Source organism: Parasteatoda tepidariorum, chromosome 7 (assembly GCF_982258835.1).
Source record: "Parasteatoda tepidariorum strain Cologne lab strain chromosome 7, Ptep-v5.0, whole genome shotgun sequence".
NCBI classification, from domain to species: Eukaryota; Metazoa; Arthropoda; class Arachnida; order Araneae; family Theridiidae; genus Parasteatoda; species Parasteatoda tepidariorum.
Genome location: NC_141761.1, coordinates 64,142,358 through 64,160,168, shown reverse-complemented (window position 1 = coordinate 64,160,168; position 17,811 = coordinate 64,142,358). Strand labels below are relative to the sequence as shown.

Genomic DNA, 17,811 nt, shown 5'->3' with positions numbered 1-17,811 from the left:
TGGTCGTTTACCATTCATAATTGACCGTCCTGCGTTGCTCTAACGCCACTGTTGCCACATGATCGTTAATGCCAAAGAAACAGGCAATCATTTGTTTCGATGTGCTTCTTCCTCGAACAACTTTTGTTGGTTTTGCCTCGTCTTGGAAGACCCATACAGTTGATTGCTGTTTTGTTTCCGGCTCATATGCATAGATCCATGATTCGTCACCTGTGTAGATGTTATACACAGCCTTTGATATACCTTGAACGTATTTTTCCAACATTTCCTTGCACCAATCGACACGAGCCTTTTTTTGAGCGTTTGTCAGATTATGCGGGATCCAACGCGAACAAATTTTTTTGACGCTCAAATGTTCATGCAATATTTTATTGATGCTAGTCATACTAATGTCCAAAGACGCCTCTATCTCACGGTATGTCGCATGACGATCTTGCTTTATCAGTTCGCGGACAGCATCGATCTTTTCTGGCACAACAACGGATTTTGGACTATCTGCACGGGATTCGTCCTGAATCGAACATCGACCACGATTAAATTCGTTATACCAAATTTTTACAGTGCTGTAGGATGGCGCTTTATCGCTGAATAAAGAATTAAGTTCATCGAAGCACTCTTGTCTTGACAATCCACGTCGAAAGTTATGAAAAATAATGGCACGAAAATGTTCACGATTCAGTTCCATTTTTTGAAAGAGAAGAACTTTTCAATTTACTGTCAACAACACAAATGAAGCTATAATGGTAAATCGTGTGTCTGAATTTATGTTTAAAAATATCAAACTTTCGATTAAAATCATCTGCGGTCGCCTAGCAACACTTACTGTTGCCAAGGCCAGAAATATAAATAGCAACCTTCGTATATATATATATATATATATATATATATATATATATATATATATATATATATATATATATATATATATATATATATATATATATATATATATATATATATATATATATATATATATATATATATATATATAGATAGATAGATAGATAGATAGATAGATAGATAGATAGATAGATAGATAGATATAGATATATACATAGATAGAGAGAGAGAGAGATTACATTGGTCAATACGAAATGGATAAGACATTTTATAAAATGTACAAAAATTAAATAACTGGTTTAATTTAATTAAAAATTTGGTTAAGAATGATCGAAAAGTAAGTTCAAGAAGTTAAAGGAAAATTTAAAAGCTAGAAAATATGTAATGCCTATTGTAGCATCAGCATCAGATATATCCCCGCTTGACACAGAAAAAAAATGTAAAGTAATATATTTTTTAATACTAAATTTATGGATCTCCCCATGTTTGAAAAAAATAAGGCTATGCCCAGTGACATGAAATATCTATGCAACATAAAATATATATATATATTTATGTATAGTTAAATAACGAAGGAAAATTATTAAACAAAAAAATTAATAATTGTTATTCTTCAAAAAGAAATTTTCAACACTCATATATTATAAAATCTGATATATTCTGAGCTTTAAATGCAAAATTAGCTGAGTATATAAAATGCAAAATTAGCTGAGCATTGTCATCACCTGGACAGGATTGAAAGAACAGAAAACATACACTATTTCTTTATTTCTTCACAAGTCCTTTCTTTTGTGAAAAATTATGTACGTTTTGTTTGCCTTCATTATCTTAATTCATATATATATTGTAGTTCAGCATGAAAAAAAAATCCGAACTCTTAACATTTCTTTTTATGTTCATCTAAAAAATTTACACTCAGCTAAAAAAAATATCATATTTATTACGAACAATTATTGAATTGTATAAAATAGCTCAGTTCAAAACATTTAGAAAAAGTTGCATTAGCTTTTCACAGTAAAGAAATAGTATTCCCAAATCCAATTGTTATATTTTGGTGTAAGTTTATGTATGGATTTCTAAGAATTAATAACAATATTCTTATGCACTGCACAGGAAATATAGTATACTAGGAGGCCTCGCCCCCTGCTCGCTGGCGCTCACCAACCCCCGGAACTGCTTTCACAGTTCATTTCGGAATGCTTCGCAATCCAATGCTCGCTTTGCTCGCTCATTGGATACGTTCTTAACGTCTAGTTTTTGTATACTTTTTTGAATACTGAAGTTCCGAAAACTTTTCACTGTAGAAAATTCTAAACCTGTACATTTCAATATTAATTTGAAATTGCAAACAGTTCACATATTTTTCTTAATCACACTATTCTAAATTTCAGTTGTTGAGAAAAGTAACTGTTGTAAGTTTTGTTTTAAAGTCTTTCCCACCAGAGGGCTAAAGCCATGTGTTGTAAAACAATATGAAATAGTAGTCTGCCACTGAACGCCGGATGTAAAGCATCGGCTTTGATGAAGATAATTTTGTATTTTTAATTCTCTGAAGGGCGCCACCTTAATAATATGGAATTTGTAAAATAAATGTATATATTTTTGATTGTTGATGAAGCCCATCATTTTGTGTTTTCATCAGTGTTCAGAAGCAGAACAACTATAAGTTTTTTATTTTATCACGAAAAAATAAAATGTATTAAAAACAAAGAAAAGAGTAAGAAAATGAGTATAGTCATAAGTTAAAATTATAATGCAGTATTTGTCAGTTAAAATAAAACTTTTTGTTTAAGTCATTGTTAACAATTCAAATTTCTCCGAGGCAATTCTAAAGTATAAATCAAGGTAGTATTGTTAAGTTGAAACAATATTTTTAGTTTTAATGTCAACAATACAATTCCATTTTTCACAAAAACGATTGTTTCCATTGTTAAGTTCAATGTCAACAATTCAAATTTTTCTGAGGCAACTCTTAATATTATTTTTTTTTATGTACACATTTCTAAATGTCAGTATTCAACCACAAAACAACTTAAAGTCCTCAAATTTAGCATGAAGTTGTAAAATGTAATGGAAGAGGGTCATAGCAATAATGAAAGTAGAAGTAAAGTTAGTACTGTAAAATTAAAACAATATTTTTAATCAATGAGCCAAGCTCTTCAAGAAGCAGTTGTAGAAGTAGGTTGTTTATTTAAAATTTATAGAATTTTTTTAAGAACACAATTGTTAATTTGGGCATTTGGCGATACAGCACTTTTAGAATTGAAGGATTTGTTACGTCAAGCGCTCAGGTATTATAATTTTGATCTAGTTGCGTTTCTATGTCATTCTGATTTATGTTGCTAAGTTAACTTTCAAAAATTTCTATGGCTGGCAACAGCATTTTTATTTTTTAAGTTGTTTATTTTTATTTCTTTTAGAATTCGTTATTTTTTTTATTGAAATGTTTTTTAACCTAACAGAATTCTTTGCCGACTGTTTTCTCTGTGAATGAAGAAAATAAAGTAAATATTTAACTGTTGTGATAAGAATTTTATTTAGTTGTACAAAGTACTTCAGTCAAAATTTGGGAGCCACATAAGAGAATCATATATATTAGATCAAAAACACATCATTAGAATGCAGAATGCTTTGGTGTTTTCAAAACAAAGCAAACGTTGCCACCGGCGGAAAAGAAATACAGCCAAAATTTGGGAGCCACGTAAGAGAATTATATATAATAGATTTTCTTATTTCAATTTACAGCAAAAATTAGGACATGAAGTATATTGTCCAATATTGTTTGCGTCAATTTCGTGTTGTTACATGATTAAAACTTAAGTTGTACTCAATCTTTACAGCTATTGTAAAATTAAATAAAAAAATTTATTACTACTGAATTAGTTATTACTTATGTTTTTTTCTTAATATTGTAAACGAGAAATCATTTCAATATCGCAAAACAAATTTTAATTACCTTTCGCCTAAGTAAAGTGATTTTCCTTAAGAAAAATCACTTTAAGTCATTCCGCACAGATGTCTCCCCGCAAAACTACAGCAACACTGAGACAGAGTTTAAATAATTTATGAAATAGATATCAAACAAAATTGATAGTGTATCTCTTAACTGTGGACGCATAGTTAAAATTCAAGAATATTAATATAAATACAAGTATTTATCACTTATGTACTTTCTTTACCTCTCATTGTGACTGGAGATTCTATCTTGCATTCGACTTGTTTTATAAAATACTGACGAATATGATTATAAGAAATAGTGTTTATGTGTGCATCAGTGGTTTTCTAAAAAATTATGCATGATTAAAAAAGTTTTTTCTCTAGATATATTAGTTATGATTAGTTAGCAATGAAAATTGAAGAATATAACCGAAATGAAATAATTTTTTATTAAATTCATTAGTAAAACATTTTCTCTTTATTATATTTGAAGAACAACAACATCAGCCTATTATATTTGAAATGTCTTTCAAGTTTTTACACGCCTCTTATCACAACACGTTGTGAAATTCTGTTCTATTGGCAAGGCTTCAATTTTAAGTTTCATACACTTTTTTAATGCAAAAATTCTAATACTAATATGGTAAATTAAGAAAGCAATGAATCAATAATCATATTTTTTAGTCCACACAAAATATAAATACGAAAGTGCAATTTTTTTTTATTTAAAAAAACTTTAATTTGAAGAAGGTATGAAATAGAAAAAGATGTTTTAAAGTTTAAATTAAAATCCTGATCTTATATTTTGAAGTTTAAATAATTAAAAATTTTGATTTGAATTTTATTTTCAAATTATATAAATTGTTCGTTTTTTAAGAATGGACCCTTATGTGTTCAAAATATGGAAATCTGTTGAACAGGATTAAGAACAGACTGGATTGTGTGAAGTGTAAATTAAATAAGACCATCAAGCCGTTTTCATCGTTGAGCCATTTCATCGAAAATTTCTTCATTATTCTCTTAAATTTGTTATGAAATATGAAAAAATAAGGATATGGCGAAGTCAGTTTTGACAGCCAGGTCATCTGGACTTGGAATTGATGAAGCTTTATACTCAAAGCTACTTTAGCCATATGCCTTCAACTTTGTTTCAAAAAAATATGAAAGACCCAAGTAGCACCTAATATTAGATAACATCAGAAAATTGGTAAAATCAAAATAAAATAATAATAGTAACAGAAGTCGACGGGCAGTTTTATTTCTCGTATGAAGGAATCATGCATCGAGTATCCTAAACTTCTACTTCGTAAGGCTGGCCTACGGAATAAGGAATCTACGAGGAAAATTTAGTTCATAAAAAATGAACAACAAACTACCCAAGTAGCACATAATATTAGATAACATCAGAAAATCGGCAAAACCTAACGTTATCTTGCACAAGTTCTAATATTAGAAAGATACAAGAGGTCGCTGTTTGCTCTGCATTATATAATATTAGATTCTATGTAAACTAATATTATCTAGCGTTCGCCATAATATTACTTTGCGTTAGTTTTGATGCTATATAATATTAGATTTTGTATTTTCTGATATTCTTTTGCATTGCTTTTTATTTTTTTGGAGTAAGCAAGAGGAAGATATGGATGGTAGTAGAATAATTCGGCGATATAATTTTACTTAATTTTCTGTATTGTTGTGAAGCAGTAAAACATAGAACAATAGTTTTATGTCATTCCATGCATTATTTACTTAGCAATACAGAAATACTAAATAAAATTATATTAGCGAATTCTGCTACCTTCCATTTTTCTCCTCCTTACTCCGAAGTATATCTTATGTTCAGATGATTTTTTTGAATATTTCAAACTTAATTAGGAAATAATATTTTATTGCAACTTTTATTGATATTTTTTTCTTTTATTCATGCAATGAGTTTTCTGACAAATTTTATATCATAAATAATTTTCAAGTCTTTAATTTTAAAATGTACTCTTAATTTTTTTTAAAAAACTGGGCTTATTTTATCAAAATCTCAATTTAATTTGTTAGTTTCTATTATATATATTTTTTAAATGTGTAACTTAAGCCATTTGCAATTTCACAATTATCATTCCTCATTTATATTCTGAAATTATATAATAAAAACCACACTATATAACTATTAAGCTATATATTTACATTTGAACTGAGTGGAAATTTAAACTTAAAAATTTTTCCCCTTATAATATTAAAATTGTTAAATTTTTAAGTGGACATTTCTTGTAATAATGTTCCCTACAATGTATACATTGTAGGGAACAGTTGCAGGCACCTCTAACTGACTGATATTCTGCTTATATTTTTTAGTTGATATTTTTATTGTTGATATTCTATTTAATGTTTCTTTGTTCCAAATGTTTTTGTATTTCGAATGTTTAAATGTTTTTAATTTCTTTTTTATTTGTTGTTATTCCATATGGATCTGTGTGGAGTGTTTTTGCACTCCAGCGAATAATGTACACATCATTCGCTGCTGCTACTAGAAATAAAAAAATTAAAAACTACACTGTAAAACGTCACAAAGTCTTTGAATACCAATACAACATCAATTCAAATCACCCAGAAATAGAAATATGCACTAAACCAAAAGTGGGGGCTAAATCAAATCAAAATATATAAGGAGTCATTTCTTATCACAAATGAATTAGCCAATGTCATATAGGAAACAACTGGACTGGAAGCAGATATGCTGAGAGATTAGAACTGATACAAGAGATTGAAAAATAATGATGTGAGCATCGAAACCAATTATAAATGATCTGATTAGATCTGGCACAGAGGCAGAATGTTATTAATAATCATTACAGTTTATAAAATTCAAATAAAAAAGAACAAATTATATACAGCTACTATAAAGAAACAACTTCAATGAAGTTTTGTTTAGACAGACTGCTCACTAGACAGCTTGGATATAGTGATGTCAATGTTCACCGTGACGTCCGTCAGGTCGAGTGATTGATCTTTCCGCATTTATTTCTTAGTCTGAGTACACACAAACAAAGGAGGGGATACAAGCAGTGGCGTAGCGAGGGGGGAGCAAGGGGGGACATCATGCCCCGGGCGCTACACACAAAGGGGCGCCAAATGGTCAGCAAAACAAAAAAAATTGTTGGATGATTTTTAATTTTATTATAATTTATTTCTGGAAAATATATTTTAAATTTAGTGCCGGTGAAATATAATAAATGTTAATTCGTAAATAAAAAGGAACACTAATCAAACTGTAATAATATATTCATAATAGAAATGACACGTCTTTTCCACTGGGCTGACTCGACCTGTGTCTGTCAGCACTTCCTTATGGCATCTACGCTGTGTGGTTACATATATTATCTCCAAATATTTGCAGTGTACAAAGTACAAACATCAGTGTATAAAGTGTTTGTATGTTTGTACAGTGTACAAAGTACAAACATTCTTTCTTTCAGAACACTATTTATTTTTGTTTCTATAAACGCAATGTAGCTTACGCTTGTTATTTTAAAACGATAACAATAGCACTCTAATGTACTTATATGTACAGTCACGGAAAAAAGTATCCCGAAAATAACAACTAAAAGATTGTCTATTTTTTAATATAGATACTTCTCAGACACACAACAAATACAGCGTTTTGCTGTTTCTAGGAAAGGACACAAACGCCGTATTTGTTCTGGACCTGAGAATTATCTGTTTCAAAAAATAAATGATTCTTTATTTGTTACTTTCCGGATACTTTTTTCCGTGACTGTACATATCCGTGACATTTGCGACAGGTTGTGGAATTCCGCTACAAGTTAGGTAAATACCCGAAATATTAACGTTTAAGTTAGTTTGTGCCTGTATTTTTCAGTTTTGCGTCATTGTCATCGCGCTCTGCTTAGAATAAAAAGGAAATGTTATTAAATGTTATAAGTTTAATGTTAGCATAAATTTTGGTGCATATTTCACTGTGTTGCCACCTTTCAAGTTCAAGGCATTCTTGGTTAGTAATAAAACAAATAAGATTACTTACTACATCTACTCGACGATTCTATTATTCAGTGAACAGGGTATGAAAAAATTTTAAATGATCAACTTTAATGATATTACTGATAAATTTGCTTCATCAAAAGCGGAAAATTTATACATAGTAATTAGTTTTATTAATGTATTATAATCATATTATTAAATATATGTATCTCCTTAGAGATAATAAATATTTACTTTTTTATTGTTTTAAAACTGCGTATTTTTAAAATATTTCTTTATAAATATGTAAAATAAATAATAGGTATCTTTTGAACTAATTCTAGATGATCATATACATTTCAAAATCTAGTCTTGTTTTCTCAACTACATTTTTTGTCTCAAATTTAATGCTTAGCTTGAGCCTATGACTTTATTTATTTTACTTTATTTATTTATTACTTTGCGAGTATATTTTACTTATAATATTAGATGATTTTCGAATGGGGGGGCGCTAAAAAGGTATTGTGCCCCGGGCGCGAGTTAAGCCAACACCTCCTAGAAGTATGAAGGCCTCAGCACGGATCAATTTAGTAGTCCGATGTGACGAAGTTAACTGCGCAGTTGATGAAAAATAAGAAAGATGTCATTACGTTCGGGGTACTAAGCTGCGCAGTGGTTAAAAATACGATATATGTCATTACGTTTGGACTACTAAAGGATATTTATGGTAATCCGTGCAGAGGCCTACTCTTTTCTAGGAGGTGTTGGTTAAGCTCGCTACGGCACTGGATACAAGCATCTATATACTTCGATTGAATAAATTATCAAACAGAGCATGCGTTTTTGAAAAATTGCGCCAAACAAAATGCTAAAAGTGCCATTTTAGTGAACCAGAAAGAAAGGATTAAATGATAAAGATGAAAATGATGATTTTAATAACCAATCAAATGCCTCTGTGTATTAAAAAGTCGGGCTGCCAAGCAACATAATAAAATGCAACGAGTTTCGAAGCAACAAAGAAAGTTAGGTAAAAACAAATAACTTTATTCTTCAGAATGTTGAATAAACAAAAGAATGTCCTCTCTGGTTGACGATTTTGAATTATGTCGTTGGTCATAATCTTAATTTCTATTCTCGTTTCGTAATGTTTAATAAAGCATATCTTTTGCTGAATTAACTGATATCCTTAGCTAATAGTTATTTAAGTGCTTATTATCTCTAAAAAAAACAAAAACGAATCAATATGAAATTTCTTATTTTCAATCCTCTTGTTAAATCATTATGTGCTTCTAAATATCAGAGACGTGAAACAATAAGAATAATTAGCTTCTGTGCAACAAAAGCTAATAACTTAATGACAAATAAAAAATCTGATGCTACGACTAGGTATTTATGTGGTAAGAAGAGTATTAACTAATTTGAAATTCTTTATTGAAATCATTTCTTTGGAATTCTTTATACATTTCTCGTACTTCTAAATTTAGTTGAAATTATTTACGCTTTAGTCTAATGCATTAAAAAGTTAATATTTTTTGGTATTTATTCAGCAAATAAGCTCATACTCTTACTTAAGTTTTTTTTTTTTTTTTTTTAATTAAAACTAAAGTAATTGACTTTATACCTGGGAATTAAGATATGTTTAATGTCCTATATGTGAAAATCGAGGAACATGTCTTCTGATAGGATATTTCCATGTTAGTACCTGTTCCTGCTTACTTCAATTGCTAAGGTGCCTATGAGTTTTTAAAAAAAGTATGTATAGTGGTTTGCTACAAGATACACAGTTTAAGTTGATTCCTTTCTGTGAAATTTTTTTTAGATTCTTGCATGTCATTGCTCGAAAATTGTAGAAGCTTGGCAAATATTTTGGCACAGGTGCCAAAGAGGAAATTTTTCCTATTTTAAATATATAAGGGTATTAAAAAACTATAATAAACTTAAAAAGTCGTTTCATTTCAATTTTATTTACTCATTAATGTGAAATTAGAGATATTGAAATCAAAAATGATTATTTTTCTTATAAGTTTGTTAGAATGTCTTACTTGTCTACAACAAAATAGCTGAAAAAAATTTTTCTCTTCAAATTTTAACTTCATTTTTATTTATTTAATTATTTATTTTTTAATTGGGAGCTTATTTGGTATTTTGTGTTTCTTTACTCTTATTAAGAATTAGATAATTTAGAATATTTATTTATTTTTTTTGCGCATTTGCTTTAAGTTTTAAATTTAACAACATAATGTCTGAATTTTGAATTTTGATTTTTTTTCCGGCAGCTTTTATTTTGAAAAATGTGTGCATGCAAGAGAGTTGTAAGTAAGTTAAAGTAATTTTTCATTCTTAAAGTAGGTGCTTCTCAATACAAAGATATGCCCGATGGTTCCACAACAAGTTCTGATGTAATAGAAGACTGCTCTGAAATGTAAGATCAATGAAATTAATTGCTATCTGTGATTCTATATTATCTTTTTTCATAGTTATTGTTTATTTATAACTATTATATGCTTATAACTATTATTTGTCTATAACTATTGTTTGCTTTATAAAGCAGTACTTATGATTTTTTTTTCAAGAAAAATAGTTCTTTTAAGTTCTATTACTATTTTTCTCTTAAGAAAAATAGTTGCCAATGAGTTCAAAAATGTTTCTTTTTCCTTCAAAATGTTCAATACTCTTACAAGTGTTTGATAATGTTCTTTTACAACTGAACATCCAAAGATATTTTGCATAATATGAATTCGTGTAATATAAGAAAATGTTCACCATGGCAGAATAATGTAATAAAAGTCCATTGTTTGGAGGTGTTTATTGTTTTTTCCAACTTGTTAAGGAATCTCATGACTCCTTTTTTTATTCTGTCTTGATTTAGATGTTAGATTTAATTTATATGACACTTGTTTGATTTTCTTACCTTGACTTAGCCCACTTTTGTCTTCCAAACTCTGCTTAACTATCTAATTCAAAATAAGCTATCTACTATTTTTATTTATATTGTTTGTTTTATTGTTTGTTTAATATATATATATATATATATATATATATATATATATATATATATATATATATATATATATATATATATATATATATATATATATATATATATATATATAAACATTCTGCAGGAAACAAGCATAAAGAACAAAGTTCATGTTGAATGTTTGAATGTTGAACTTTAAAATTTTGCTAATTAACCAAATGCCCTAATATTTTTAAACCCTTCTCTAAATTATAAATTGGAGCTCATGTTTAATTAAATTATTAAATATTAATTCAGTAAAATTGAAATATAAATGTAGTAACCAATTTAATTTTTAGAGTATCTGCAAAGTTTCAATCTGAAACATTTTTTCCCGAGTGTAACTATTCCAGCTTATTCCAGTAAATCAGCTGTTTTATAAAATCAAATGTTCTCTAAACGAATGTGATTTTAATATAGGACAGGCACTTCATCTAAGCATATAGAATATTTAAAATATTTCTTTTTAGCTCTTATTTTGTTTTTATAAATCTGATAACTATGGTTGTTACTTGTTTTGTTAGGGTTACATATTCTGTCAAAAATCTAAAAACAGGTGATATTGTTGAAGTTAAAGGCAAAATTGGAGAGACTCTAATGGAGGCTACAGCAAATTATATACCTGATGTTCATGGTAAGTGATAAAATAGAAGTGCTTACAAATTTTATAAAGTTCTTTAAATGTACATGAGTAGGAATATAAAGTAGGGTTGCAAGTTTTTGACAATTGTTAGTTTTAACAATGTTTTTATCCATTAAGTCAAAAACTGCTTGTAGACATAGTTTTTGACAAGTGTCAATTATCAAAAATTTTAGTGTAAGGATAATTATTGGCTACTATAAATAAGAAGTATTTATAAATAAGCATTCATATAAAACTACAAGTGATCAATCATCTTCTTGAATTCTTTTAACGTTAAATTGTCTTTTTGTTTAGACCAGTGTTTCCCAACCTTTTATGTACCATGCCCCACCTAAGCCTTTCTAAAATTCTTATGCCCCCCTATGTAACATATACATAATTTTTAATATTGAAAAATCGAATTGTTCACATAAGAAACTTAGGAAATTGTTAGCGAAACAAAGTAAGTAAATTTTCAGAACATATAATGAAAAACTAAAATTTAAATTCGAAATAATTTTAAAATTCTTAATACAGATTAAGGCCCTTTCTACGCTGAAAGACAAGTCAAATTGAAGGAGCTATGGGTGGGAGAAAAGGAGGAATAGGCGTGGACATAGGGGGTGGAGATATACTGAACGACCATGGAAGTCCGGGTTACATTTTTTGGCAAAACTCAATATTTAAAGGGTGCGCCAAAAATAGATCACGCAACTATACTTATTACTTTTCCACTATTTTTGGTGTATAAAACGGAGGTAGTGTGATTCCTTGTTACTCCTCTTATTTATTTAATTATTTTTACACCATTCATATTTTGTCATCATTCCAAATATTGGTAATATCAAATAAAATTTAAAATAATGTATGACACTGTTTTTTATTCTTTCATATTAGGAATGCTTTAAAACATTTACTCTGCTCTAGAAAAAGATTTATATTATAAGTATTAATAGTCTAACTAACAATAATTTTGTATAAATTGTTTTGGGTCTTTCAATCTTCTTTCTGCGTATCCCCAACAGTAAATAAATATTACAGCCTCGATATCATTTTGAATTTTCTTTCACTCACGTAACTATATAATATAGCGTGTATATAGTCATTACATCTCCGAATATTTCAGACCATATTTTACTTAAAAATTAAAGTGCGCAAGGGTTTTACTAAACCGGGGACAATTAACTTGATCCTAAAGGTATATTCAAAGGTTTATTTTATATTTCTGATGTTATAGAAAAATGTGAAAACTTATTTTTCATGATGCACGACGAATAAATCTTAATGTCTTTTTCTACATTCTCTTGGAGTTTCAAATAGATTTTAACTTGGAGTTTCAATAGATCTAAAAAAATACAACTGAAAATTAAATTATAAACTTTCAAAAATTTAATACATTTTAATATATACAAAATTTTTTATTTAAAAGAAAAAAGTAAGTAACTTTAAAATAACACAGTAGTCATTTAAGGATTAAAAGAAAATACAACATAATGTGAAATTAATATTTTTACAATGTCTAAACAAAATAATAATTCATAAAATCCAAGTTTAAATAAAATATAAAAGTGAAATAGCGTAATTTCTTAAATGTGTGCTCCGTATATTTTATAAAACAATGTGTAATAACAATACTATAGACTAGTTTTTTACTTGTTATCAGTTATAAACCGTTATACTAGATTTTTTTTTTTGTTAAAGCTATCTTTATCATTTTAATTATTGCTGCAATTCTAAGACAAGAATTCTGTTTTAAAATTTTTTGAACAGAACTAACGTATAGTTACCATTAAATTACAATTGACAAAAATCAAAGAGCAAGCATTTTATCAGAGACCTCTACAATTTTTAACAATCACAGGTGGTACTTTAGTAAATGAATAAAAGGTAGCATATACTTTCAAATGTAAACATAAATAAGTTTACGAGCAAAACAAAAAACAAGTAAAATTAAAAAAATCTATATATCTAACTGGTTCTAGAGATCCTGGCTAACAAATTTAAATACTTACTCTAGTTTTTGATTTGGATTCTTCAAAAATACTTGTAACAACGAGTTAGAGGATGATGTTTTGACATGAGAGTTATCTTAATTTTATTATCTGCTGGGTCTTAAAAAATAGTAGTGAAAAATATATTTTAATATATCATTTCAAAATTAAGTTCAATTAATTTCCTTTAACTTTAAATTAATAATTTTATAAACTTTTCTGCTTCAGGTATTGATACTTTAATTTTGAGCCTACATAGTTTTCAAATAAAACAAAATTCTTTGTACAAATTAAAGAATTTTTCATGAGTTGGGTTAAAAAGGGTTTGATTTTAGTATTTCACAAAGCAAAAGAATAAGTAAAGCAGTTTATACAAATTAAAATATATCATAAAAACTAGATGAGAAACATTCAAGTAATTTTCTCAAACGAAATCATGCTTTATTAAGTACAGATCTCGGCAGTTTTCAGTTTATCTCTTTTTATTAGATATAATATTATCATTTTGATAATAATGTATTTTAAACAAACTCTACGTATTCCATGCATACTTTTCCAAATAAAAATGTTTAGCGGGTAGTAAAAGGGTATCCTCTTTTCCTTATTATTTTATTCTCAGACTATTTACAATGACGCGGAAGTAACACTCCCTCCCCCTCCTAGTTGAGGGGAGAGTAAAACTGGTTCTTGACCACCGACCCCCCAACCCCGACCCCTAAGAATTCTTTCCAAACAAATGCCAAGAAGGCTTTTGGAAACCAGCCTCAATTAGAACCATGAGCTTGTAGGGAATAAAAATAATTATTTTAATGATTATCCATAGTAATTTTTTTTAATGCTTTCATAATTTATAATATTATTTTTATAAAATTAGTTTATTTTATTATTAATATTTTATTATTTTCAGTTTATTTTACATAATTTTTTTTAAAATTATTATTTTATTTTCGCCTCAATGCTTTAGCATGAAAAGCATACTTATTAAAATTAATTTTTAATATTTTCTTCTTCAAATTTTGTAAAAAAATGTAAAAATTAAAATCTAACTTAATTTACTTTTTAATCCAAATATATGACATACATAAAGAAATTCCATGATTAATGCAATTACTCTCACCTAATAAACATTAAAACTAGTAGACATTTACAATAAAACAAGCCAATCTGCTCTTGATATTTAATTACAATCCATTTAATTACAAAAATGTATAAGATGTAGAAAAGTGATGAAAGAGTAGAAAACTAATGAAGATATTTTTCTCAACTACATGTTTATTATGCTATAGTGTTTTAACTAATAAAATCCAATAAATGCGTTAAAGAGTATTTGAAATCAAAATCTCGGATAATATCTAAGTGAAGTTCTTAAATCATTGTCCCTTTTCATCTGTAGTTACATTATTTAATGAAGATGACAGATTGGGTCACTGAAGTATTCCTAATTCGATAGCATCCTAACGAAATTAAATACTTAATATCCCCTCAAAAAATAGTATACTATACATAGTATACTATTATTTGAGGGGATATTAAGTATTTAATTTCGTTAGGATGTTAAAAATAACAGGCAATTGCGAGGATTGGAGAACGAAGCTAGAATGAAACAAAGCCTTCTAGTAATTCATATTATCACAATGTATCCTTTTAGATTGTTCTGGAAAATATGAGATGTAATCGCAATCTGGAAAATAAAGTTCCAATAATTCAGATATGAAAGCGCTCGGGCATGTAGGCCCCTTAAATATTGTATAATATATTGCTCGATATGTGATAATATCCTATATATAGACTATCAGCAGCGTTTATTTCCGATGACAACAGCCAACAATAAATTTAAAATTTAGTGCAAAAGAAATTAAACTATAAAAACTGGGGTATTAGCGAAAAAAGTGAATTAGAACAATATCACGAGTAATTGAGTAGTTCCGGAGCGCGAGTAGTTGGAGAGCGACTGCAAGCAGAAGGATGTACTCCCAATTTTCTAAAAATACATTGTAGAATCTGTGAAGAAGCTAATTATTTTCAATGATTGTTTAATTTATTCTGCTTCGAAGAGTGAAAAACATGAATTATATTATGTTTAACTTTTCACTCTTAAAAACAAATCACTTAAAGCTATTTTATCGAATTTAGTTTTTAAAGTTTTTGAATAATATAATTAAAACAGGGGATCTGGGTAAATACCTTAACTATGATAATCCTGAATGATAATAAAAATATACTATATATTATATATATATATATATATATATATATATATATATATATATATATATATATATATATATGTATATATATATATATATATATATATATGTATATGTATGTATATATATATATATTGTGTGCACAAGGGATGCCGTGTGAGCACTTTATTCTTTAGACATAACTCAGAAACGCATTTTTCTTAAAAACAAATACATAAGTAATTGAATCAGAAAAATTCCCAGAATGATAAAAGGGGCTGTGATAGCCTGGTTGGTAGGGCACTGAGCTCATGTCCAAAAGGTTGTGTGTTCCAACCGACCGAACACTCCCTGTGTTTGACTGATGCACGTTAAATCTGTCGATTCGTAAAGTTCTTCAGGAGTTTCCTTGTCTTTTGGATTGGTTCAAATTACAAGGCTATGGAATTGAACATTAGTAGTCGTAAATTTAAGATTGGGTAAATTGTTCAACAATGGTTGTAAAATATAATTATAAAAGATCAGTGGTAACTCAGGATAAAAAGCTCGCCTCCCAAATGAGGAGAACCAATTTCGAATCTCAGTGATGGCTGGTCGATATGAATTTTGCACCCTGCGACTCCCCAACCGCAGTACTGTTTTAAAATATATCCAGTGCTGGACGGACTCTGGGTAAGAGTCCCCTTTCAGTTGAGCTAACCGTAAGAAGTTTTAGTGGTTTTTCTCTATATGTACCGCAAGCGTGTGTTAGTATCATCAAAACACTTTTCACGGAGGCTGGTTTCTCCCAATGCTTGATCCAAGAGTTCTTTTGTCTTCTGGGTTAGGTTCAAAATTACAAGGCTATTAAATTGAACAATGATAGTTGCAGACTGAGAACTAAGTCGGCTTCTCAACACCGGTTATAAAATTAAGTAAAATAATTATAAAGAGAGCTGCGGAGGCCCAGGGGATAAGGCATACGCCTTCTAATTTGGAGACCCAGGTTCGAACCCAGAGGTGACAGGTTGATAAGAATTCTGGTCCCAGCTCGCACCGACCGCAGTACTGATATAAAATATTCTCAGTGGTCGACGGCTCAGGGTTAGAATTCCATTTTCAGTTGAGCGAATTGTGGGAGATTTTTGTGGTTTTCTTCGCCATGTAATGTGAATGCCGGTTACTAGTTTAATGAAGCTACGAGGGTTAGTTTGTTCCAATGCTGGATTCAGGAGTATATAATCCAGGTGTTCCATTGAATTCTGTTGTATTGTTGTAGATTAATCAGTTTCGAAATGATAAGAGACTTTAAAAGTTATAACTAATTAAAATAAGTCTAACATTAATTTTATAAAAAATTTGCTGTATAATTTCTGATTAAAATACGTATTTACAAACTAATTTAATCTATCATGATTAACTTAATATTAGTCGATTCTTCACTACTTGTAAAAATATTGAATGTCTGTTATATAAATTGAAAACAAATCGTTGCGCGTAGTAAATGGCATATAAATATTTTCTGCATGCTTATTTAAAATTTCTTCAAATTTAAAATCTTTATAGTAAGAAATGTACTCAGAATATTTAAAAATATGAATATGTAATCAAAATATTTGGCAATCCTTAGTAGTTTAAAGTTATTGTATGAATAAAGGATTTACCAGAAATTAAATGGTTATTAGAAAACTGAGCAGCGGTATTAGTGTATCGACATTTCAGTTGCTGATAGATATGATTCAATTTTTTATTCAAGATTCCGATAAAACAAATAAATTGAAATGTTTATATATATGTATATATATGGGCTGTATAGGTCGTCAAAATAATCGAAACAATCCAATACCAACGTATTTTTTCATATTTCTCAAGGAATACTTAGAAAATTATTTTAGAACTTTTGAAGTGTTAAAGTCATGCGTTTTTTCATATATATTACTGAAGTATTTTTTCATATTTCTCAAGGAATACTTAGAAAATTATTTTAGAACTTTTGAAGTGTTAAAGTCATGCGTTTTTTCATATATATTACTGAAGTTTAAAGCATTTAGAGATTTGAGGGACCGGTAAAAAATTAAGAACCAAAAATAATGTTTCTGAATACCTTATTCGAAAACAATAAGCGGAAAGCTTGTAAATCATGTCAATAACGTTGATTATCATATGAAATAACAATCGTATACATACTAATATAATTAAACTTGTGTTATAAAACAATTTGATTTTTTTAATATTTTAAAAGTTATTTAGCATTCTTTTATTATGCAT

At 28.4% G+C, this 17,811-nt stretch overlaps 1 protein-coding gene across 7 annotated transcripts in view; it reads left to right on the top strand.

The window, feature by feature from the left end:
* The window catches only part of LOC107451273 (ferredoxin-2, mitochondrial), a 59,416-nt gene that overhangs the window by 5,322 nt on the left and 36,283 nt on the right, over positions 1–17,811 (top strand). The window contains exons 1-3 of one of the 7 annotated variants that reach the window (XM_071183363.2): positions 8,725–8,773; positions 10,096–10,168; positions 11,290–11,399. In XM_071183363.2, the coding sequence (XP_071039464.2) occupies positions 8,740–8,773; positions 10,096–10,168; positions 11,290–11,399 (217 nt within the window). In that variant the 5' untranslated portion in view covers positions 8,725–8,739. Of the gene's footprint in view, positions 1–8,724; positions 8,774–8,804; positions 9,144–10,092; positions 10,169–11,289; positions 11,400–17,811 lie in introns of those variants that run through there. The other 6 variants (XM_071183362.2, XM_071183361.2, XM_016067322.5 and 3 more) reach the window with 6 other exon arrangements.